The sequence below is a fragment of the Martes martes genome (assembly GCF_963455335.1).
Source record: "Martes martes genome assembly, chromosome: 5".
Classification (NCBI taxonomy): Eukaryota; Metazoa; Chordata; class Mammalia; order Carnivora; family Mustelidae; genus Martes; species Martes martes.
Window position 1 is genome coordinate 22,468,262 of NC_137892.1, and position 25,719 is coordinate 22,493,980.

General features: G+C 42.3%; 1 protein-coding gene across 3 annotated transcripts; it reads right to left on the reverse strand.

Moving 5' to 3' along the window:
* Nucleotides 1–451: 451 nt before the first annotated feature.
* TMED7 (transmembrane p24 trafficking protein 7) lies at nucleotides 452–24,924 on the reverse strand. Of its 3 annotated transcripts, XR_013966850.1 has the most exons (5): nucleotides 24,411–24,855; nucleotides 19,291–19,536; nucleotides 14,110–14,405; nucleotides 6,596–6,642; nucleotides 452–797 (listed from the first exon to the last, which is right to left on the reverse strand). XR_013966850.1 is itself a non-coding variant. In XM_080804046.1 (3 exons), the coding sequence occupies exons 1-3, from the start codon at nucleotides 24,600–24,602 to the stop codon at nucleotides 14,169–14,171; spliced, it is 675 nt and encodes a 224-aa protein (XP_080660172.1). In that variant the 5' UTR covers nucleotides 24,603–24,924; the 3' UTR covers nucleotides 12,972–14,168. The 3 variants fall into 3 exon arrangements, 1 of the variants encoding a protein (XP_080660172.1); XR_013966851.1 differs by lacking the exon at nucleotides 6,596–6,642 and having other exon boundaries at nucleotides 24,411–24,740; XM_080804046.1 differs by lacking the exons at nucleotides 452–797; nucleotides 6,596–6,642 and having other exon boundaries at nucleotides 12,972–14,405; nucleotides 24,411–24,924.
* Nucleotides 24,925–25,719: the final 795 nt, after the last annotated feature.

The window sequence follows — 25,719 nt, forward strand, 5'->3', positions numbered from 1 at the left end:
CCCCTCCCAGCCTCACAGACTAACTTTTATAGAGTAAAGGCCATGTGGTTGAGCTTGGCCACACACAGGTGGCCAGTTGAATTACAATTCACCCTATAGTAGCTATTTGAACTAGACTATCACTCTGGTCAGAATTGGCGCCCAAAAGGCAGGGCCCACATTCTTGGGTGGTTAGGGAGGTGCTTTACTGATTGGATGTCTCCACCGGCTTGACTCATCCTTGTATTCTGGGCTCTGTTACCTCCCCCTGACCTGACACGTCCTGGTATATGGGCTCTGTTATCAGGGGCTGGTCGGTCATATTTTACTGGTTTCCCAGACTTGTTTCTAAGTAAGTTCCTCTGGTGGGGGGGCAGGGTCAATCTAAGTTTACTGCATAAACAACAAAATGGCTCGCTCTGGCTAAGTAGGCCCTTACACTTTTCAGTTTTTTCACTGAAATACCACTAATGACAAGTTTGAGAAACATTTATTTTCCCATTCACCACCACGTGGCATGCATAAATCAACCCTGAGTCACCAGTGTCAAGGGCAAATTTACTTGAAGTGTTCCATTTTATATTTTAAATTGATCCAAATTTGCATTGTTCTTCGTAAATATTCATGTGATATACTAAGAAAATGTGTTAAATTGGCTATGAGTTTAATTGTTTTTTTCCTCTAATTATCAAGTATACATTTCAAGAAAATGCACCAGTCATTTATGCCACAAATATCTGGTATCTCTGTAACCGGCAGGAGGGATATAGCATCAAGAAGACACACGTGGTTCCCAGTCCTCATGGAGATTTTGCAGTCTAGTCCAAAAGAAAGACAAAAGATGTAAGAACAAGCAAGGCAACTCAAGATCCATTCATTGGTCATGATGAATGAATGAATGATATGAGCAAAGTGGAGAAGAGTGCTAATTAAATCAGAGAAGAGATGCCTCCTCCCCACATGTAAAATGTTTTTCTTGTGGCTTCACACCCCTGAAATGTTTGGCATTAAATGCTGTTTTCAAGATCTTGAACCTCTGACCTCTTTAGCTTACACCATCATTTTCCTGGATATTTAATGTATGTCCAGCATACCCACACATAACTAGGTAAGGATGGAAATGACTTGAATATGATTAATGAACTTGACCTGATTGACATACATAGATTATGGCACCCAATACAATTTTAGGATACATATTCAAGTACACAGGAAACATTAACAAAATCAGACAGTAACAAAACTAGACCATATTTTTGGCCACAGAGCACATCTCAACAAAGAAAAATAAAAACAAATTAAAAAACTGAAATACAGATTTTGGTCTAAGTATTACTAAAAATACCATATATCAAACCTTGTGGGATATAACTAAAAATATAACTAGAGGAGAATTTTTTTTTTTTAAGATTTTGTTCATTTATTTGACAGAGAGAGAGTGCGCGCACAAGTAGAGAGAGAGGCAGGCAGAGAAAGAGAGGGAAGCAGGCTCCCTGCTGAGCAGAGAGCCCCACGCGGGGCTCGATCCCAGGACCCTGGGATCATGACCCAAGCCGAAGGCAAAGGCCCCAACCCACTGAGCCACCCAGATGCACCTAGAGGGGAATTTCTAATCTTAAAAGTATGTATTAGAAAACAAAGCCAATAAAAAAAAAAAAAAGAAAAGAAAAGAAAAAGAAAAACAAAGGCAGAGAATCAACTTTCTAAACATCCATAACAAGAAATTGGGGGGGGGGGCAGGAAATTAAATTCAAAGACAGAAAAAAAAAATGTAAATAATGAAAATAAGACCAGAAGGCAAAGAAATAGAAAAAAGTAACTGAGGATCAACAAGAGTAAAAGATGGTTCTTGGAAAAGACTAATAGAATTAGTAGGTACTGGTAAAACTACTCAGGAAAAAAAAGGGACAGAAAGACACAAATCATACTAGAAGTAAAAAGGAAGCACTGCTACACTACAAATTGTAAGTAATTTAAAAGATGAAAGATATTATTAACAACTTCATTCCAATAAACTAGGTAAAATGAGCTGGGAGAGACAGTTATCATGTGCCTCTGCTTCTCATGTTCCTGTGTGTCTTGCTGGGTTCATCAAGAACGCATGACCCTTGGGGCGCCTGGGTGGCTCAGGGGGTTGGGGCCTCTGCCTTCGGCTTGGGTCGTGATCTCAGGGTCCTGGGATCGAGCCCCGCGTCGGGCTCTCTGCTCAGCGGGGAGCCTGCTTCCTCCTCTCTCTCTGCCTGCTTCTCTGCCTACTTGTGATCTCCGTCTGTCAAATAAGTAAATAAAATCTTAAAAAAAAAAAAAAAAAAGAACGCATGACCCTGACTACTCCTTAACTGAGCCATTTCCCAGGCTGGTGTTTATAGTGAGCAACCTTGAGACATGAGGGGATGTCTCCCTCCAGGACAAAGAACAGGCTTGCTTTAAAAGTGGTGGGTTCCTCAAGTTCCGTGTTCCTCAGACATGACCCAAACCTACTGCGTGTGTAGCACCCACCTAAGCCTCTTCGTGTCACACTCATGGGACGTGTGACCAAGAAGAACCACTGCAAATATGCTGATGGTTACACTTGTTGCTGTGCCATGGGTAACCAAGTCCTTTGTTTCTGTGCTGGGAGTCTTGTGTTTTCTGACAGCACCCATTAAATAGCACCTAATTACTAATTTATTAGATAATTTATTAGATGGTAGGTGGGCTAAAATCAAATCCCAGACCTGACAAAATGGACAGCTGGGATTCTAGTGATGATAGAGTGAAGATGTCAAATCTCACTGCCCCCACTGCCCGCCGCACCAAAAAAAAAGTAAACTGGAAAAAATTGTCCAAGCAATCATTTGAGGACTCTGGAAATTGACAAGGCAAACAACAAACTGAGAATCATTTATTCATTTTTCAAAACTCTGCAAACTGTGGGCAGGAGTAGTGGGAGTCTGTTGCATTCTTTCCAGAAGCTTTTCTGATCTCCCAAACCCCACAGACTCCCCACCTGGGTTGGGGCACACTGGGCCAGGAGCTCCACTGCTGGAGAGAGCTAACTTGATTTGCAATGGATGGCAAAAAGTTCACTCCTAATGGTGTTGGCAATAAAAATTGCAAACTTGGGAGGAAATGAATGGGGAAAGCCCACAGCTCTGCCAACCTGAAGTTGTGGTCTCGCCTGAGGTGAGTAGTAGACCAGCGGACTAACCATAAATTTAACAGGGAGACCCTGGAAACGAGAGCCACTGAGGGTCAGGATAAGCTCATCCCATATCTCTGCATGGCTGGGAAGCCACCTACATACACACAGGGGAGACACCAGCTTGCCCCTGTAGCTTTCTGCCCTTGAACCCTGGTTCTAGCGCTAACCGTGTGACTGTGGGCAAGTCGACTCAACTGTTCTGTGCTTTGGTTTCTTAGCTGGTACCATGGGGGGAAAAGCACTGTTCAGAGGAGAAAATAAATTAGATCGCCTGAAGTAGAATACAGAGGAGCAGTCATGTAGTATTACAAAAGAGTTTACCACGCCTCTCAGAATGTGGTATAACAACACTTCATCAGAATCCTGCGGCAGAGGAGGGGGGGATTCCAAGACTCATTCCAGAACTAATGAATCAAAGTCTCAGGGTCAGGGGAAGGAACCTGAGAAAGGTCAGTATTTTACAAAAAGACTAGTTGATTCTTATATCATCTCCATGTTTGAGAACTACTACTTTCAGGTAAGATATTCTAATTTTCTGTTTAGGGTCTGTGTCCAGAGAAACTATCATATTTATGCCAGGACCCCCACTGCCTATCCCACAGTAGATATTTCGTCAAGCATCTACTGAATGGTAGGGAGTTTTATTCTTGAGCTAATCAACACCCAACCCTCCAATTCTTGCAACGCAGAATAAATAACAAATTGGGCTTAGACTCTAAACCTATTTATTTATTTATTTATTTATTTACTTACTTACTTACTTATTTATTTGACAGACAGAGATCACAAGTAGGCAGAGAGGCAGGCAGAGAGAGAGAAGGAAGCAGGCTTCCCGCTGAGCAGAGAGCCCGATGCGGGGCTCGATCCCAGGACCCTGGGACCATGACCCAAGCCGAAGGCAGAGGCTTTAACCCACTGAGCCACCCAGGTGCCCCGAAACCTTTTTATTAATACAAAAAAGCTAAAATTACTCTAATATCGCACAGAGCAGTGACTCTTTAAAACTACTTGAGTCATAGACTCCTTCAAGAATGTGATGAAAACCACAAACTCTCCAGAAGACTAAAGATGTACGTACACTCATGTAAATCATTTTAAGGGGTTTACCCCATGTTAAACTAACCTTTCATGCGAAAACTGACCTGTCCGTCTCCTGGAACAAAACAGTAATTTCTTGTCTATCCCCAAATCCCTATTTCTAGGGGTAAAGCACAGAACATACTTGGTGCCAAAGAGATAGTTGTTGAATGAATGAAATGAGTCACTCACTGATAAATGGGTATATAGCATCTGGGGTGGGGGTCACCTGGAACTCCTTCCTTGAGTCACCCAAGGGTGAAGTGGAGAATCAACGAACAGAGGTTACATGTCTTATTTAAGAGCAGGTGTAATCTTGGATTTCTGGAGGTGGTAATGAGAAAAGAGGTCATTTGGACCATGTTCTCACTGAAGATGAACATGAGGAAACAGTAAGCATCTGCTTGAAGACATAAAAGATAGGATTTATCAGGTCAAATTAAGGAAGAGGATTAGAGTTCAGGAAATAGTGCCAGAGCTCTTTTGCCCTTGTCTAAAGGAATTAGTGGAGAGGCAGAGGTGTATTTTCATCAACAATTAGAGTGGAAAGGGAATGGTTGGGTTTGGTCTCCACCCAAAGACTGGAGCCCAAGGGTTGTAACCTGGAGTGGGGGTACAGAGTGCAGTGTAGTGGGTCATCTGGAGGGGGGCAGAGACTCTAAAGCCCGAGGTTCCAGACTGCTAATGACCTTAGGCACGTGGCAGAGAGAAACAAAAACCTCTCAAGGAAGATGAAATCACCCCAGGTCTCAAATTATTTCTTTTTCTTCCCCCACCCCCTCCACAACAAGCAAACAAAGACAATGCCAAGACAGCACTGAAGACCAGTGACATGAACTAGAGACAGCAGAAACAGAACCACCGCGGGCTGCAGATATTGGAATTATCAGACACAAAGGAGAATGTATGGAAATAAAATCCTCACTTTAAAATGCAGCAAGGAACTGGAGACCATAAAATATAACAGAGAAGATAAGAAAAAGAACCTAACCAAAGCCAAAACCAAAACACACAGAATTTAAAAATATAAAAACAAATTATGAAACTTAATGAGACTAATTGACTATTGTCAATTAAAAATAGCTGAAAAGTGAATTCATGATTTATAGCCACAGCAAAAGAACCCACGTAGGATACAGAGAAAATAAATGTAGAACATCTAGAAAAACGAGGATCTAGGAAACACACCAAAGAACGTCTAACATGTGTTTACTTGGAGCCCCAAAAGTCAAGGAGAGAAAATAGTGGGCAGAAGTGACATTTAAAGACTGTAGTTGGGAACTTCCCAGAACTGATGTATCAATCCACATAGCAAGATGCCAAACAAAATCCAAGTGGAAAAATACAATGAAATCCTCACAGTTTCTAAAACTGTAGAAAAGTAAATACAAAGAAAAAACCTTGAAAGCAGCCAGAGGAAAAAAGATTCTGTTAGTTTCGATGGAGCAAGAGACTAATAGTTAACTTCTTCATAGCTATGATACAGAAGTCAGAGGCAATGGGAAGATAGCTTCAAGATCTTCACCCCCAAGAGGATTCCAGGCCCAGAAAAAAAATTCCCTTTAAGAGCGAAGGAAAAAGGGGCGCCTGAGTGGCTCAGTCGGTTCAGTGTCTGCCTTCAGCTCAGGTCATGATCCCAGAGTCTGGGATCGAGCCCCACCTTGGGTTCCCTGCTCAGCGGGGAGTCTGCTTCTCTCTCTGCCCCTCACCCTCGTGCTTTCTCTCTATCACTGTCTCTCTCTCTCAAATAGATAAAATCTTTAAAAAAAAGGGGGGGGGAGGAAAAATAAAGACATTAAAAAAAAAAAATTCAAGTGAATCTGCCATGAGTCAAACTACACTAACTTGTTCCAGACGGTAGCTCAAAGACACAGCAAGAAACAGAGAGCAAAAAAGACGGCAAATATATGGGTAAACCTAAATGAATACTGACTATACAAAACAACAGTAATGACATATATATATATATATATATGTATATATATATATATATATTTTAAAGATTTATTTATTTATTTGACAGACAGAGATCACAAGTAGGCAGAGAGGCAGGCAGACAGAGAGAGGGGGGGAAGCAGGCTCACGGCCAAGCAGAGAGCCCGATGCGGGGCTCGATCCCAGGACCCTGGGATCATGACCTGAGCCGAAGGCAGAGGCTTAACCCACTGAGCCACTCAGGCACCCCCAGTAATGACTTATATTTAAAGAGATACAAAATATATGACAACATATAAACTGAGAGGGAGGTAAATGGAGTCATAAGGCAATTGTCAACAAATGTCAAAGAATTCTGATCACGCAGAGAATATATATCGTTATTAATGTTAATGTTATTGTTATTAAACGATGCATTACTTAGCTTGCTATGTCCGGAAATTGAGACCTCTAGTTCCAAATAGTATCTGTGGGTCAAATACAAATAAAAATGAAATCAGAAAATTCTTTGAAATTAATGAGTAATTAAAAAACACATAACCAGACGTGTAGAATGGAGTCTGTGATAGGCAGAATTCCAAGACAGCCTCTGCGCTCCCTCCCCATCCCCATAGTCACACCCTTGTGAGGGCAGAACCTACCAACTTTCTTCTTACCAACAGATTGGGCAAAGGTGAAAAGATTTTGGAGATGCCATTAATGCCGTTATTTTGTTGGCTCTGAGTCAAAAGGGAGCACCTCCTGGCTGGCCTTTTCTGAAAGAGACTCAAAGTAGTGTCTCTCCAGCCGGCCAGGAAGCAGCATGCTGTCAAGTCCTGATCCACTTGTATGGAGAGGCAACCTCTAGTGGCGGAGGGCTGTAGGGAACTGAACTTTGTTAGCAACCTGATGCGTGTGGAAGAGGACCCCAAGCTCCAGCTGAGAATGCAGGCCAGGTGACTCCCTGTGGCATTCTTGTGAACCCCTGAACACAGGACCCAGCTAAGCTGTGTGCAGGCTCTTGACCCAGAGACACTAGGAGATAACAGAAGTATGCTACTGGGGACGGGCAAGTTTGTGGTCACTGGTCACAGAGCACAGAAAATGAACATACAGCTAAAGTCGCATTTAAAAGGAATCTTAGTTTTGTTTTGTGTTTAAAGATTTTATTTATTTATTTGACAGATGGAGATCACAAGCAGGCAGAGAGAGGAGGAAGCAGGCTCCCTGCTGAGCAGAGAGGCCAGTGTGGGACTCGATCCCAGGACCCTGGGATCATGACCTGAGCCGAAGGCAGAGGCTTTAACCCACTGAGCCACCCAGGTGCCCCAGGAATTCTAGTTTAGAATATATATTAGACTAGGAAGTTGAAAATCTGGGCTAAATATATTGGTGACAAGTAATACAGAAAAGTGACAGATTATTTTGTTTAGTTGAAACTTGGGCTAATTCCAAACTTTGTACAAAAATGCCAAGAGGTGACAGCGAAAATCTCGAAGAAAAAAGGTATAAAGACTTGTTTTACCAGACATCAAGAATTTTAAAGTCTTTAGTAATTAAGGCAATATGTTACTGATGTACAGACAGACTGACCGATGGAACAGAACGAAGAGCCCAGAAATAGACTCGTAAATACAGGCATTTATTGATGACAGAATTGGTACGGCAAATCAAAACAGAGAAAGATGAGCAAGGAATTAAGAAAAAAATGAGAATAAGGTTATATATCTTAGCCTATATGCAAAACTTGATTCAAGTATAAAACAAAATTATACTTAGTTTAGAAAATGTTACAAAAGAAGATATTCGTGACTCCAGGATGGAGAAGTGTGTCTTCAACAAGACACAAAACCAACAACAATAAAAAAACAAAAGCTGATACATTCCATTAGGTGCAGAAAGATAAAGACTGTGAGAAAATATTTGAAACAGTTATAACCAAAGCATTAGCCTCCTGAATTTATAAGGGGATCCTGTGAACCAAAAAAAGTCAAAACAATCCCTTTTTAAAAAATGGGCAAATGATTTCAACTGGGACTTGACAAAAGAGGAAATCCAAACGGTAGGCAAAGCTGTGAGAAAACAAATGAATCTCATGGAAATGCAAATTATGCAACACCAGGGAGAATGCCAGTTTCTTTAAAAACATATACATGTATCTAAAAAGGTAACCAATATACATTAAAATGGTTGGTGGGGGGGCGCCTGGGTGGCTCAGTGGGTTGGGCCTCTGCCTTCGGCTCAGGTCGTGATCTCAGGGTCCTGGGATTGAGTCCCGCATCGGGGCTCTCTGTTCAGCGGGAAGCCTGCTTTCCTTCCTCTCTCTCTGCCTGCCTCACTGCCTACTTGTGATTTCTCTCTGTCAAATAAATAAATAAAATCTTTAAAAAAAAAAAGGTTGGTGGGATTACGCGTGGATTGTAGTCTCTGCCCTATTATTTCTCAAATTCTTAGATGTTGCCTTTACAGTATCACACGCCCAGGAGATGTTTGAAAGTCTTCAAGTCTGACAATACCAAACGTAGAGCCTTCCCCTGCCGCTGGTCAAAGCACTGATTGCTACAATCGCTTTGGAAAAGTGAGATATAACCTAGTACAGATGAAGATACACATACTCCATATGCAAACAGTTCTACTCTTGGATGTAAGAGATCCTACACCGGGCACCCGGGCAACTCAGTCGTTAGGTGTCTGCCTTCAGCTCAGGTCATAATCTCAGGGTCCTGGGGTCAAGCCCCGCATCGGGCTCTGCTCAGCGAGGAGTCTGCTTCTCCCTCTCCTTCTGCCTGCCTCTCTGCCTACTTGTGCTCTATCTCTCTGTCAAATAAATAAACAAAATCTTAAAAAAAAGAAAAGTGGCTTGAGGGGCGCCTGGGTGGCTCAGTGGGTTAAAGCTTCTGCCTTCGGCTCAGGATCAGTCCTGGGATCAAGCCCCGCATCGGGCTCTCTGCTCCGCAGGGAGCCTGCTTCCTCCTCTCTCTCTGCCTGCCTCTCTGCCTGCTTGTGATCTCTGTCAAATAAATAAATAAAATATTAAAAAAAAAAAAAAGAAAAGTGGCTTGAGAAGAACTACTACACAAAACTGGTAAGAATAAAAAGAAAAATAAGAAAACAATTTTCATTACCATCAGACCATGAGTTATGCCTAGTGGGGAAGGTCAAGGGCGTGGTCAGTTCAGGGCACACAGAAGCCGACTACAGCGCTGGCAATGCTCCATTTAACCTGAGCACTGGTTATATGAATGTATGCTTTACATTACTTCTCTTTAAATTATACATATTTAACGACTTCTGTATTATGTCAGATTTTACAATTTTAAGTTGAAAATCTTATTCAGGCAATATAATACCAACTCTTTAAAATATATATATACACATATCTATAAAAGTAACCGAAATACACCCAAGTGGATGGTAGATTGAGTGGATTTTACTCTTTGAACCACTGATTCTCAAATTCTCGTGTTGCCTTTTCTTTATTAAAGTAGTAATCACTAGTAGTTACCAGTGCTAAGAGATTGTACCAGACCAGTGTTATTTCTCGTCTATCCTGATTCCAGCAAGTAATATGATCACTTCTAATATATTATGGATAAAATGGAGAGATATGGACTGAAAAACAGTGCTTTTGGTGGTTTAGGGATAACATCCTTGTATTTCCTTCCCAAATTTGGAAGCAACCATGACAGAGAAGTTAGATCAAACATCACGTTTATTATTAACAAAGTTAACATGTGTTTTCAATATGTAGCAACGGAGATTGGCTAATAGTCCATATCCCTGAATTAGAGATTAATCCATGTAATCACTGGCCTAGTTAGACAACCATGGGCTTCCCCTGTGAAGAGACAGAGTTAAACTCCTTGGGCAGTCAGTCTTTAGATCCATATATTCTCCTTCACTTTGAGCATCCTAGAACGTCTTAAGACTCCAAGTCGGTTCACTTCTTATGTAACATTAGTTGCCCATAGAGCCATCCTGTCTCCCTCAACTAAGTTAAGCTCCTGGCAGTCTGGCTGTCTTATTCATTTTTGAAACTTCTAGCAGACTATGAAGTACATGGTAGATAAACACTTTCACACTTGTGTTACATATCATTTAAGAGCCACAGAACAGAGGCTATAGTGAGAACCTTAGAAACTAAAGATCAAGAGACTAGAACTGGACCAATGAGAAAAATAGAGCTATTTATTAAGTACTTCTATGTGATAGGCACTGATGCTAAGGGTTTCACAAACACCTCCCATTATAGTAGAGATTACCTTAGCAATAGATGAAGAAACAGAAATACATGGAGTTCATAAAATCCTTTGTGTGAGGTCACATAATCATGATTTGAACTTGGCTGTGACTCCAAAGCCAAAAAGCCCTGACCCGCTGTTGAGCTATACTGAAATCAAGCCAGCAAAACCTTTTGAGATCTACCCCTAGTTGGGGTGTGGAAGGCAGTGCCAGAGTGGGGGAGAGGGCTCTGGAGCCGGACTGCCATGGGTCACACCACTGATGCTCATGACTGAGATACAGGAAGGCTCCTTAACCTATTGTTGCCTCCATCTCCTCATCTGTGAAATGGTAAGAATATCCTTAGTTCACGGGATTATCGCCAAGATGAAATGTGTCGCTACAAGTAAAATACTTAGCATAGCATCTGACACAGGGTATGTGTTCAATAAATATTAACCTAGGTTTACCGTTCCTTCTCTGCTACTTTTGTTGAATTTTGCCCAGGAACCAGAATGTCTCCTATGATTGCATTATGAAGGGGAAGAAAAAAACTTGAGGAAACTTGGTATTGAACAACTGCAGTTAATTTACTTAAAACAAATGAAGAGATTTTTAGGGAACTGAGGGCTTAACTCCTTTTCACCCAAACTTTCAGTAAGAAATACACAAAGGCTAAAAAGGAGGTAGTTTAGAGGTGGTATTCTTCTTTATCTTTCTTTCTTGGCCAGCCCCTGAGATGTTTAAATGAAATACCGAATAAAAATCACTCTCTTGGGTGCCTAGGTGGCTCAGTCAGTTGAGCATCTATCACTTGATTTCAGCTCAGGTTATGAACTCAGGGTTGTGAGATCGAGCCCTGAGCTGGCCTCCACACTGGGTGTGGAGCCTAATTTAAAAAAAAAAAAAAATCACTCTCGCTACAAACTATAGCCCAAGCTACAAGTTTGTAAGAAGCTTTAAAAAGACAAATCCTGACAGAAACAAGTGAAGTCAGTTTGTTGAAAGATTTTTTTTTTTTTTATTCTACAAGAATTGATTGGTGCAATCCCGGAGAACCAACATCTGTTTAGAGAAATTTTTCTTTTCAAAAGTAAATGAAAACCCCCTTTGAATTATTTATATATTAACTTGTTTAATTTTTTAAAACAATAGTCATAGGGTCTGCTTTGTCCTATTTAACTACAAATGTTACACATTTACAAACTAAAGCAAAAATGGATGTACAGAGATTTAAAGGAAATCTTTCAAAGGTAAAACTGCTTTTCAGTCCACTATATTTTCAGAGTCGATTATCATATCAGTCAGGATGAAAGCTGTGAACCACAAACCATTTGTTTCTTTAATAGAAAAAAGAATGTTTAGATTATTAGCAAAGTAATATCTTAACACAGTTGGAATTTTAGTAATAAACTTGTGTATCAAGTCCCTTTCCATTATTTATTTTACTTTAAAAATATATACAGCTAGTGATGTTAAATATATATTGTAAGCCATCTGTCTAAACATAAATATTTGGGAAACTCAAACTGTTCCAACAAGTTATGAAAAGATTAAAGAAAAAAGATGAGCTACAAATTATACAGTAGGAGGAAGAAAGAAAAATGGTCTTGACATTTAGGTCTGGATAGAGATGTATTTTCTAATTTATCTATACACACCCGGTTCAGTACAGACAGCCATCAAATTTGAACCAGTTATATACAGACGAGACTAAGCCTGTACCATCTTCTACAGCAGGTGACAGGGGCGATTTCAGAAATTTTAACAGGTCTCAAGAGTGTCATCAGAAGTTATTTATGGTAGCAGTCCAGTATGATGAGGTTTTGATAGGCACAGATCAAATGACTGCATTACTTTTGCTAACTCCAGGCACTGATGGTACCCAGCTCTGCTTCGTTATGGTGTTAAGTGTCTGAAGGCGACAGAGCAGACAGGCAATTAGAGAGAAGGACACTGGACATACGCCCATGCTTATCAGTCACATTAAAGCTAGTGCTGAAAATGCGCAAATCTATCTAGAGGGACACTTACAAAGCTGCAGGACAAATCTACTGCAAGAACCCAAACAGATAAATCTGCAAAATCTTAGACTTCAGTTGCTGATACACAGTTTAAGGAGTTGCCATTTGGTCTTAGAAATTTTTAGAATTCAAGGGTTGAAAACGGGTTCATCCCGTGCTACACAGTGGGCATCTGAAGTTAGCAGGCATGACAACTGTGAATTTGTTTTGCTCTTACATGCAGAAGCATATATGCTTTTCGAAGATGGTTAAAGACAGCTTAGCATTAGGAATTAATTTCTAGTCCGCAGTGATAAGTGACTCGAACTGCTATTCAATCAGTATGCTAGCTTTGTGTCACTTATCAGAGTCTCTACAATAGGACAGCCTTGTTCAGCACTCCACAGTCTGGGGGGGGGGGGGGGAGGCAGGGCAAAAAGCGGCTGCATTTTTTTTTTTTTAACAGCAGAAAAGCTTTAAACACCTATAGTTTTGCATTTGTCTCGTATTCTCTTCTGGAATACCTGAACAAATCTTATCTCGACCAGCTCAGTCTACACAAGTTATAAAACACAAAAACAGTCTAAACCCTATAGTGTACAGAATATGCACTGTTTAATATTCATTAAATGCAGTACAATTGATGAGGATTATCAAATAAGAAACACACAGCATTCTAAAGTTTTAAATCATCTTGGGGTGGCTAACCAGAGATTGTACAAATTACATGTGCAAGACAAAAACCAAAAACCAAAAACCAAACCAAAACAAGAAAGAAAGAAAAAAAACCAAAGAAACTGACTTCTCAGTGCATCACACCCATCAGGATAAAATATATGGCACTTTTACAATACAAATATTACAACTCTTAATTTAAGCCAGGAATGACTCAGACATTGAAACCACATTAGAGCCCGAACCAGCCAATCAAAATGTTAAAATGAAACAGACCACCTTTTGTCTCTGTAAAAGCTCTGAAAATGTAATATGTGCCGATAACTCGCTAAAACTTTTCTCATTTCGTTTGCCTCCCATTATAGAATCTTATGTTTTTCTGTAATTACTCTCCCTGTTTAACAGTCTAATTTTTAAGGCCTGTATAAACTGTTACACTATTGAAACATACTATTTTCCCTGTGGTAAGAATGTCTTCATGAAAAAAGAACATATCTGCTTATAAGTCATAGAATAAACACAAAAACCAAAAATCTGACATTTCCCAAACTAGCAAGAAATAAATTATACCATGATGCATCAATTTAAAATTATATCAATATTAACTAACATTTCCACGGTGGCTCCCCCCACCCCCAAATTAAAACAGTGCAGAATAGGGCCTGGGCTACAGTTAATCACGTTCGGTTTTCTGAAAAACAAAACTTTACTATAAACAATTAAAAGGTAATTTTCTTCCTCCACAACACACAAGACGTTAAATTGAAGGTTTTTAAAATATCCACTACCTATAAGAAAAGTACTTTTAAATGGCTAAAAGGAATCAAAATACCAAAGTTTAGTGTGCGAAGAGTAGATAGAAACAACTGAGAAAAGATCACTGGTGCTGACTATTTAACGTGGGGAGCCCAAAATAAGTTCCAAAGTTTTTCTACCTTTACAAATAAAAAAAGGTGTCCTTTCCACAGTTTGGGGATATGCACGGTACATTCCCCCCCAACAAGTGTATGAGGAAGGTTTAAAAATGTTGCCAATATTAAGTTCTTCGGTACCTACAATTAATTAGAGGACAGCAATATTATGGTGGCAATGGTGTGTCAACTCTCAAACCGTAGTTAGGATCCGACTCGAGTTGTGGTGGTTCTTTTATCGGAGAAAAAGCTTTTCAGGAGAAACACCTGCCCTATGCTGACCACCAGGAGAATGAGGGCTTCTCCTACGGACCAGTAGGCCACTCTGGTATTTAGGTCTTCTGCTCGGCTTCGGCCTTGAGCTTCTCTCAAACGGAAGTGAGTCTGATAGTCGATGACAGACTTTAGAGCTTCGTGAATGGAGACACAGGCAGATTCCATCTAAAGAGAAAGATTTCCCGTTAGTATGTGTAACTCATCTTTCGATCTCATCTCCATTCCTCACTTGATTAGCCTGCTACTGAAGTGGCTCTGGCTCGCTCACTTGTGCAGGCCAGTGGTGCTCGCCATGCCCTCCGAGGGCAACTCCTGAGGCTGGAGATTCAGGGAGGAGGCGGCTTGCACCACCTGGGAAGGTCACAGCTGTAGCAGTGCTCAGGTGCTAGATGGAACACTGAGCTAACAGCGGCAGCAGGAACACTTAACAGTTATGGTTGGTGGTGACAGAATTTCAAGTTCAGGTTCCTCCATGAGGAAGACTTAGGAGGACGAGAATGGCAGGTCAGTAAATTTGATGAGTAAGAAGACGACAAATCAAAACCCAAATGTCTACAAAAATAGACCAAGTATGACACAAAAATAGATTGAATCAGTCAAAGTTAACGATTTTAAAAGCAGTTGAGTCTGAGAGTGACCAGTCAGAGCATCATAGTCTTTCGTTTTTAATTTACCCATTTGCTAAATATGTCACCTTCCTCCTGCCAGTCAACGGAACCTATAGGACCATTCTTGATGGGAAGAAGTTCCAGCTTCACCATGTCATCAGTCTGTAAGCCGTCACGTGACGGCACCTCACCTCTCTACAAGTTCGTCACATGATCTGCTTCGAGAAGGGTTGAATATCTAAACTTTATTTTATACGGCAGAGTTTAGTATTCTTCCACTGCTAAAAACTTAATTCTAGTGAGGAAATACACACTTTATTATTTTTATATGTTTTATCATGTAATTATATATTTTATATAACATATATTATCTATCTATATATTATACAATATTAGTATATATTATATAATATACATACAATTATATAATTATACAATTATTAAATTATACTTATTCTATATCACAAACCATATATTAAGAATTCTTAAAATAATCTGAGGGTTTTTTCCCTCATCACTATGGAAGGAACGTATATTATGCACAGCAATACAAAGGAAAAACATTTTTATGACAGAGGTCAGTGATGAGGACCACTGAGTGTGGGAAGCAAGGGAAGGAAGGTGGTGAAGATTACTACTTTCCTGTATTCTGGAAAATTCTCCACTAAATGAAGTTCATCTTAGCAACCTTCCAATGTTCCTTTCTGCTCCTCTCTGCTTTTGGACCCCAAAATCATTAAGCTAACTCAGTCACTATAATACCTCTACGTTACAAAGTTATTTGGACTCACGTCTCCTAACGTGTTTATAACTTTTACAGCTTCTTCCCTCCTTTTACTAATAAATCCACAGAATCTCTCCAAAGATTCTGGGAATATTTTTTTCCTGCCTTAATTTTAATGAAGGAATATAGACACTGGAAAAGAATTCAAACATTTAATAAAGTTCTACCAAAGTAAGTATGAAAGAAACCATTTTAAAAATATTCCATTAAAACGGTTCTAACAAGTGCGAGAAATATGTGGTCCACAAACTGCAGGTGTCTATTAGAATACCCGACATCTTTGCTATTCTTGTTTAGGCCCCGAGGAATCAAAGATTAGCAAAAATGTGCTAAAACGAATGCCTTCTAATTTGTGGTAGGGGGCTACAATGTGCTTCCAACCGATCTCTACTTTCCAAGCATTGTTGGAGTGGTATGTGGGCTAACCCTGGAAGTATGCACAGAAGTAAGGATCTGACACAAATTCAGAATGTTTAAGGATTCCCTGAAGCCCGACATGGAGTGAGGGTTAAGAAGTGCTGGATGAAAGAAAATCACACAAATTAAGGGACCAACTGTATGGATTCATATAATTTTTGAAACAGAATATGCAGGGAAAAAAGGGAAACCCTAAGCAGAAACGTTCATATTCAAGTTCACATTCAGTCCAATGAAACCTCATGTCAGTAAAGAACCCACAGCTAATCTTGTTTCACCAACAAGTATTCCTCACCCATTTTCCTCCCCGCTCTAATTAACTTAAGGCAAATCCCTTGTGTTATCATTTCAGTGATACTCTAACACTTTATACTCATTTCTGAAAGGCAACCCTGAAAACTGTAACCCCAGGGGCATTATCACCCATAAAATAATCAGAAATAGTTCTAAAAATGTTTCAATTGAAAGTTAATGTTCAAATTTCCCCAAGTATCTCAAATGAGTTGTTTCCAAATCAGAATCCAAACAACTTGGACACAGTCACTTGGCTGATGTGTCTTTTAAGTCTACTTGAATCTTTAGGTTCTCTTCCTGCTTCTTTCCCTTCCTGTCTGTTGGAAGAAATGGGTCCACCGTCCTACAGCATTTCCAACTTCCTGGATTTTGCTGACCATGTATCCTCATGGTGCTCCTCCATCCTGTTTTTCCTGTAAACTGGTATTGGAGCAAGAGACTTGAAGGGATTCAGACACAATGTTCTGAATGGGAACACCTCCCCAGACAACGCTATGTACGTCCTCAATGCAAAGACACATAGAAGACACACAACGCCTAGTTATCTCTCCATCCGGGACTGGTCATTAGGTTGAGGTGGTATCAGTGTGATCCAGTCACTGTAAACCTCCCCTCAGCCTTTCACCTAGTGGTTTTGCAGGGACCGGTAATCACAGTCTACTCCAGACCCATCGCCTTCCACAGGTGAAAAACAGGAATTTACAACAACTCTATAATTTTTCTGCATTTACCAGCTGGTAATTTTTTTTCACTTTAAGGTGTGAAGAACTGCTTTGTAAGTATCATTACTGTATGAGGGACTTATTAGCTCTTTGAAAGGAGAAAAGTTAAGACTAAGAAATAAAAAACGTGAGATGAATAAATGGATAAAAAATACCAATTGTTGGGGCGCCTGGGTGGCTCAGCGGGTTAAGCCTCTGCCTTCAGCTCAGGTTATGGTCTCAGGGTCCTGGGATAGAGCCCCGCATCGGGCTCTCCGCTCGACAGGAAGCCTGCTTCCCCCTCTCCCTCTGCCTGCCTCTCTGCCTGCTTGTGATCTCTCTCTGTGTCAAATAAATAAATAAAATCTTAAAAAAAAATAGTAATTCCTCATTGTACTATTAAAAAAAAAACCCAACTGCTTTATTACCATGTATTTCTTTTATTTATCTATTCAGGCTTTTAGGGCAAGCTACCTTCCTATTCAAATTAAAATTCATGAAGGTTAAGTTATAAACAAGGGCCCCAAAGATAAATCTTTTTACAAAGCAAAGTGCTGGGACACCTGGGTGGCTCAGTCGTTAAGCACCTGCCTTTGGCTTGGGTCATGATTCCAGGGTCCTGGGATCGAGCCCCGTGTCAGGCTCCCTACTTAGTAGGGAGCCTGCTTCCTCTCTGCCTGCCTCTCCCCCGGCTTGAGCTCTCTCTCTCTCTGTCAAATAAATAAATAAAAAATCTTTAAAAAACAAAACAAAGTGCCATTCTTACAGGATGCTAAAATTCTAAAAGCACGAGCATGTAAATACATCCTGTTAATGCTCACAGTAGGTTTAGGAATTAAGGCTCTCACACATTATTCAAAACTGCCTCTATCACCATATCACTTTGGCTAACAGACTAATTAGAACCTGGGAAGAATGATATACCAGTTTAAGGTCCTAACAAGTAGATGGTAAATAATTCCTCCGGATACCCAACTGAGTATCTTTTAGATACAATCTAAGCTTAGACTACATTTAAACTGGAAATTAAAGAGCCCTTCTCATCACCTGAGCAGCATCTGTTCATTAACTTTCAATTTCTTTCCTTATCTTTCTCTCCTTAAGGTCTTCTTCAAAATAAAATCCAATCTACCTTTATCTTCCTTAACTATTTTTTATTTTAAGATCAATTGATTTATTTTAGAGATGGAAGGGGCAGAGGGAGACAGAAAATCCTCAAGCAGATCCCCGAGCCAAGTGCAGAGCCCTACTCAGGACTCAATCCCAGGACCTTGAGACCCTGAGCCAAAATCAAGAGTCAACTGCTTAGTGCTGATGCTAAATTTTGTCCCCCTGTAAAATTTTGTCCATCTGTAAAATGGGAAGAACGTGGCATGGCTCCGGGGTGTCTGTGAAAGAGATTCACCATTTGTGAGCACTTCGGACAGGAGCCCGGGGGCCCTGCTGTTGTCATGAGGACTTCATTCATCTTGAGATGAATCAGTCGGGGCTTTCTTCCCGGACCTTATAGAGTAAATAGTATCTTTGTGCTCTGGGCCAGGTTGTCCCCTGGGGTAGGGGAGACGCCCCTTCTTTCCTGGGTGCCAGCTTGGTATCTGGTAGTCTTGCTAGTAAAGGCCTATTATCAAAGTACAAAACACAAGAAACCTGCCGTGCCCCAGGCCTGAGTGCTCAGACACCTGGGCTTGGAGAAGAGCGCCAGGCAAAAAAAAAAAAAAAAAAAAAGAGTCGACTGCTTAACCAACTGAGCCACCCATGCGCCCTTTACCTATTTTCTGTTAGATGACTTACCACTAATCTTTAATATTTTACTTTAAGTTACAGCAAACACTATTCTAGTAGCAGCGTGAATTGACACTAAACACTGGTATAACACTGCCTGTGGCATATTCATGCATCAGTTAAGGCATCATTTTATTTCCAGTTAATGAAATCACATCCCTCCACATCTTCACAATGTGGGGGCACTGTCCAGTCTTCCTAAACTTCTTTTCCCACTGAAATGATCCTCCTATTTCAAGGTTTGTTTTCTTTACACCTTAAAGTTCATAACATCCTTTAACAGTGGTTTTCACCAAAAATGTCCAAAGTTCTCTGTGAAAGGCTTAATTTACTATAAGAACTAAGATAGATCTTAAAGACTGTGTAAAAGCCTCAAACTTCTGTGTTCGTCAGTAAGTTAAGGCATATTAATTTATGCTTCCCCCTCTTTAAACACACCGCTACATTGCTAACGTTTTATTTACCTGGGTAAGAGCACTGACTCGGTTCTCACTAGGAAACAAAGGTGGGTCTTCTCCAACTTGAAAATCAAAATAGACGGTTTTGTGTGTGAAAGTAGAAAATTCATTGCTGAAACAAAATTTGTATGTCCCATTTTTGGAGGCTGTGAAAGTAAAGCTATCATACTGTTTCTTCATCTCTTTGTATAACACGTTACCATCAGGATCTTCTAGTCGACAGTCTACATCATAGTGACCGCCAGTAATCACCTACAGAGAGAAGGGGGGAAAAGGAAGACATCATTGCAACTAATGAGTTTGAGAAAGTAACCAGATTTCCTGTCAAAATGACAATAAGGCTATCGGCAAAGGATTTTCCCTATCCCAGGCAATTTTACTTTTTTTTCAATCCAGCAGGGGATGGAATTTGGGAGGCAGATGTCAGTTCAACTGAAGCTTTATAGAAACCAAACAAATTTCCTTATAACAAGAGAGAGGGACTAGCTAACCAGCCAGGCAACTGTTCTAGTAAAGGGAGGGAAATCACTCAATTCTCCCAATGACCCTACCAGAGAGGGTTCTTGCTCTCTATCTGACAAGCTGAGAAATGGAGGTAAGATAAGCAACCTACCCAAGATTGCTCATCTAGCAAAAGGCCGAGGCAGAATCTGAATTCTAAACTCAGACTCTTATCCCTTAAGCTCACTGTCATGTAATATTCTCCCTCCCCAAATCTTCTCCCGTGGTTTCCTCTCAGCACCATCCAAGCACACACACGGATAATTCAGTAAAGTAGGAAAGTAGACCGGCCCCTGGCATGACACCCCAAGCATGTTTCTATTACAGAACTTCAACTCATTTTACTGACGAATTACAGACAGGTTTGTTTCATAAGTGCTTCTATAAGTCAGTTATATGGAATGTGATACATATTTTGTTTTGAACTACATTATGAACTGAATAGACTTCTGGGGTATCTAAGAGTTTATCATTATCTTACAAATTTGTTCTCCAAAGAAACATTAAGGACTAAACTATATTGTCTGTACACTTGTGATTAAAGCAAAAACAAAACAGAACAAAACAAAAGCAAACAAATCTGCTTATCTGGAAAGCTTGTATTTTAGAGCAAGCATGTTTGAAAAGAAAGCTGGGGTGGGGGAGGTAAATGAAATGTTCTGAAGAGGATTCTGGAGCTGTTTTCAAGGGCTTATGCTTAATCAGTTACAGTTATAGGCCACCGGGGTTGCACAGAAGGGGAGGGAGATTTTTCCTGAGGTAATGGGACGGGCATAGTCAGAAAAGGATTAGGGAGGAGAAAGGCCTCCTTAAAGGAGGGAGAAATAAGCGGGAATAGAGAGGGAGGGACATAGGACATAGGAAAGAAAGGGTGCAAGTTGCAAAGTTGGGAAAGATATGAGAGACATGCGTTTGAGGGCTCCCAAGCACCCCGAGATGGGGACGGGGGTGGGTACAAGCCTGTACTTTCAGGCTTGAACCCTCCTGGTTAGCTTAATATTGACTTTATAGATTTGTAGGACAGAGATCCAACTCTGCACTTCAAAGGACTGGCTGCTAATGTGACCTTTTGTCACGTAGGAGACAAGACGGATAACTGAACTAACTACAAGATCATTTTGATAATTAAATGAAGTATAATTATGTACTGAGGGAACTGCAAAAATAAGCATATATTAACATAGGGATATAATGTTTTGACGTAAAAAGCGTCTTAACAATTGGACATTTACCACTCCTCCAAATGTCAACCTTTCCTCCAAGTGAAAATCATGACTTTTTTTTTTTAATATTTTATTTATTTATTTGACAGACAGAGATCACAAGTAGGCAGAGAGGCAGGCAGAGAGAGAGGAAGGGAAGCAGGCTGGATGTAGGGCTCAGATCCCAGGACCCTGAGATCATGACCTGAGCTGAAGGCAGAAGCATTTTTTTGTAAATCCAAGCGTTCACGTGTGGCCGCTGTATTTGATCATCAAATGTGTACACAAATGGAATAGGACCAGAACTGATCATCATGCCACTTCTCCTCCACCAAACTTTAAAACAAATAATCTTATTTCAGATTAAAAAAGTACCCCTTCACAATCTGTCTGGTCACAGAAATTAGAAACTGGGAATCATCCCGAACTAAGTGTCCCTACTTGTCCAGTTCTCACAGAAATCTCCTGACGTTACTGCCTCTCTCAAATTCATCCCATCTCTTCCATTCCTAATCCAAGGCCTACCCTAGACAGGACTAAAGGCACAACTTCCTAAAAGGTCTTCCCACAACCCGATCTCTCCTCCCTCCAACCCAGGGGTTCATTCTCAGCCTCAGCTCCCTTAGGGCTGGAAAATTCTTCGTGGGAGGGGCTGGGATAATTCTTCACCACAGCCCGTTGAGCAGCCTCTCTGGTTTCCAACCCCCAGATGCCAGTAGCCTCCCCACTCCTCACATGTAGGGGGGCAACCTTCCCACCTCCCCGTCCCCCATTCGCTTAAAACCTTTTCTCAATTCCTGTGACCTCCAGAAAAGTAAAAACAATGCCAAACCACTCCTCTGCACCTCCTTCAAGGTAGCCTTAGCACCTCTTTTATACCCTTCCTCACTCTGTGTTCCAGAAATAGCAGAGGGCCAGAAGGTCTCTGAACCAGTCTGTTCTACACCTGCATGAACAGCCAGAGGTTAAACAGGTCCTGTCTGTTAAAGAATCAGGACCCACAATGGCAATGCTTACCAATCTACAGCTTATTAAAGGAGAAAAATAGAAACTATGAGTCAAAAGCTGTCTCACAGAAAGAGGTTGGGAACTTAGGTGTGGGTTCCTTTGTCCTCCCTCTGTGGGGGCTGAAGCTGGACACAGACTCACAGATGAGGAAGCACCCAAGTGTGCAAAGAACCAGTGAGCTAGTGAACCGTGGAACCAGTGAGCCCCAAATGGAGGCCTGGCTGGGTTTTTTTTTTTTTTCCTATTTTGCTGGTCACATCGAGATATTCCTACCCAGTAACCAGTCTCAACAGCACAGCCTTTTTAGGGGGGCAGTTTCAGCAAGAGTGTTTCATCATCGATCTGTTACCAATAAACAGTGCTGACAAACCACTAGTGCTACTGGATCCACAGTTACAAAGCAACACTATTACTCACTGTATTTAGTCGGGGCTCAAGCTGATTTCAGGAACTGAGTCTCACAATCTACCTGCCTAGGATGCCCTTCCCCCTCTGCCATCTTGTAGAGTAAATTCTGTATCTCCTAGACACAGCTCAAACATCAGCCCCTCAGCTACCTTTCACTTGAGGATCCCTCTGCCTTTGGCCAGTACTGTACCCAGAGTGCACTTTCGCTCTTGCCTTTAACACTGCATGACTGTAATGTGTCCATGGAAGCTCCCGGAGGTCAAGGTCAGTCTTACTGATCTTTGGGCAGTGGTGTATATAGTAAAGGAGTTGAGAATTTAACCTGGGACTGCATACTGATTCTGTTCCTGGCTAAGTTTTGTGACCCTGTTTAAAGCTTCCAAAGCCTCAGCTTTGTAAGTAAAAAAAAAAAAAAAGAACTGTATCTATATCCTCCTACATAAAAGATCTAATTTTTTTTAGCCCGGAATAGTAGTGGTAGTATTCTCAGCACCAAGCACAGTGTCTGATGGTGACACCTGAAACACACTCACACTTTGTACTGCCACCCTTGCTATCTTCTCTTCTGTCCCCTGGCTCTGATCCATGAAGTTAAACAAACCAAAGGGTGATCCTTAGCCTCCCCTCCCTTCACTCACAAAAGCCAAATCATCACCAAATTCTTGATTTCACCTACTAACTTCTCTCCAATCCCTTCACTTTCCTCCTTCCCCACAGCTCCCATCCTAGAAGCCTGGCCCACTCTTGTACTCTCCGCATCAGTCTTCCACAGCCACTCTCCAACACTCTATTATCTCTACTTGCACAAGTGAATATCCATATAACTACCCAAAACACCTGGATCACAGCACTGCACTACTTACAACCCTGAGAGCTTTCCCATACTCTTAGGAAAAACTAAAATCTTTAACTAGGCCAGCAAGGCACATGGTCTGGCCCCTGACCTCCCTTCTTCTGGCTCCTTATTCCCAACTATACTGGATCTCTCAATGGTCCTCAAATACCCAGTCACTCTTGCAAAGGTTACTCCCTCATCCCCCTTAACAAAGTATGTACAACTAATCCTTTAGAGTTGAGCTTAAAATCACTTCCTAAAGGAAGCCCTCCTTGCTCCCAAAACCAGATCATTTTATCTCCTATTTTCTGCTCTTAAAGCAGAGTCTTTTTTTTTTTTTAAAGCAGTGTCTTGATGAATGGGCAATTACTAAGAAAAGCATAGGATGAGGAGAAAAAAAGGGAAAGGGTAGAATGGGTAGGGAATCAAGAATGATGGCAGTGACCCAAGCTTTATGAACCACTTCTGTAATCACCAGCATCTACCACTCAACAGCCACTCAAATGTTAAGTCAGCCTACCAAGGAAAACAGAAATAAAGACTGTTGTAACAAACTTAATAAACGACATTCTGTGAATTAAAGTCAGTTTTCTATAAAATCCTAAAGACAAAAAGGGGCCTCTCACTGATCACACCTCTCCGTTCTACACCTTTGGCAGGTGCTCACCCGGCCTCCCATGGAGCTCTTCCCATGACAGGGGGCAGAATTCACCTAGCGTCCTAGTAACATCCGTGGAAAAACTGAAAAGCAGTGGAACGAGATACTGGCCGTCCTTCAAATCTGATTAAAGTGGAGGTTCGGGTCAGGGAGAGCAGGGGACGGGACGCTAAGCGCCACAGAACAGGAAGAACTTTTTCTTAAGAAAGGAGAGTCTTTCAAGGAGGGAAGTTCGATGGGCGTTGAAATGCAGGCCACCGGAGCATGGAAGGAGGACAAGTCACAGCTACAGGAAGCATTTCTGGAATCCACGCATCTTCCTATCGGGTCTAAAATGGCCCTCGCCCCAGGTTTAGAACAGGAAACGCCAATGCCCCGCATCGGCTACCTAGGGGTGATTCCTGACTCGGCCAAAGAACGGAAAAACCACGGCAGGAAGGAGGCAGCAAGCAGGCTGCAGCCCCGACCCCGGAACCGCGAGCTGGGGCCCCTGGACTTCGAGAGCACGGAGTACCTGGAACTCGAGGGTGCACTTGGTGCCCTGCGTGATGTCCTCGTAGAAGCACTGCTTGGCATTGTCCGGCAGCTCGAAGGTGATCTCGGAGGCGCCGCCGGGCCCCGGCACCAGCAGCAGCAGCGCGAGCAGCCTGCAGCCCCAACGGCCCGCGGCGGCCGCCCAGCGCTGCGCGGACCCCGGCCCCGGCATCCCGAGGCGACGGCGGCGGCCTCAACGGAGCTGCGGGGAGACGCGGGGTCAGGTCGGCGCCGACTCGCCGCGCGCGGCAGGCCTCAGCCCCGGCGGCCCGCGAAGACGCACGGCAGAGTCGCTCCGAGCCTCGGAGAGATTCGGGAGAGGAGCGAGCCGCTGGGTGCCGGCGAGCGGTGCGCAGGGACCGGGGCCTGGCGCCGGGAACGACCTACAGAGCGGAGATAAGGCCGGCACGGCACCGGCGGAAAAGGCCTGAGATGGCCGGAAGTGGGGCGAGCGCCTGGAAAAAGGGGGCGGGGCCAGAGGCACCTGCTCCAGCAACCCGGATGTGCTCTCCCCGCGCAGAGGCGGAGAGGCGTTGGAGTGTGTACGTGGAAGCTCGCGAGACGTCGGCTTCGCTGCCGTCGGCTCCGGAGGCGAGGGGCGGGGCCATCGGCCTGAACGTGGCGGGGCGGGGCTAGAGAGAAGGGTGTGTCCCGCTGGTGTCTGGGTGGGGCGTGCCGCTTGCAGGTACCACGTCAACCGCTCTGCTTCAGCGTTTCCATCTGTACAATGAGGACAGTGCTGCCTTACCCACAGCATTATTACAGGGCTTCAGTACTTGCAGAGAGTACCTTACTTTTTGGCACTGTAAGCACTCAATAAGCTTTTGTTAAATAAAAATAAACGTCGTTTGAGCGCTCCTTATCAGGCACCGCGCCAAGCGTATTACACATACCTGCGCAGTCAGGTATGATGACACCTGTTTTCGTGATGAGTAAATTGAGGATCCGAAGTTGAGTAACTTGCCTATGATCACAGCCTGGTTTGTGCTGGAGTGCTTTAAAAAAACTGTAGGTAATAGTAATAGTAACAAACGTGTTGATTTCTTAAATTATGCATTTTCTTGTGCATACGAACACACCTTAGGGATCATGCCATTTTTAAAGAAATGACCATGGTGAGGCTCACGCACTCGAAGATGATCAGAAGAAGGTGGTAGAGGGCTTTATGAGAAGTAAATAGGGTGAGGTGGGTAGGAGCCAGGCAGGGAAGGGAGGGAGGCGGAGGAAGAGGCTGGGTGGGGGTGAGGGGTGTTGGTAAGGAGGGAGGTGCAGGACCTCCACTGGCCTGT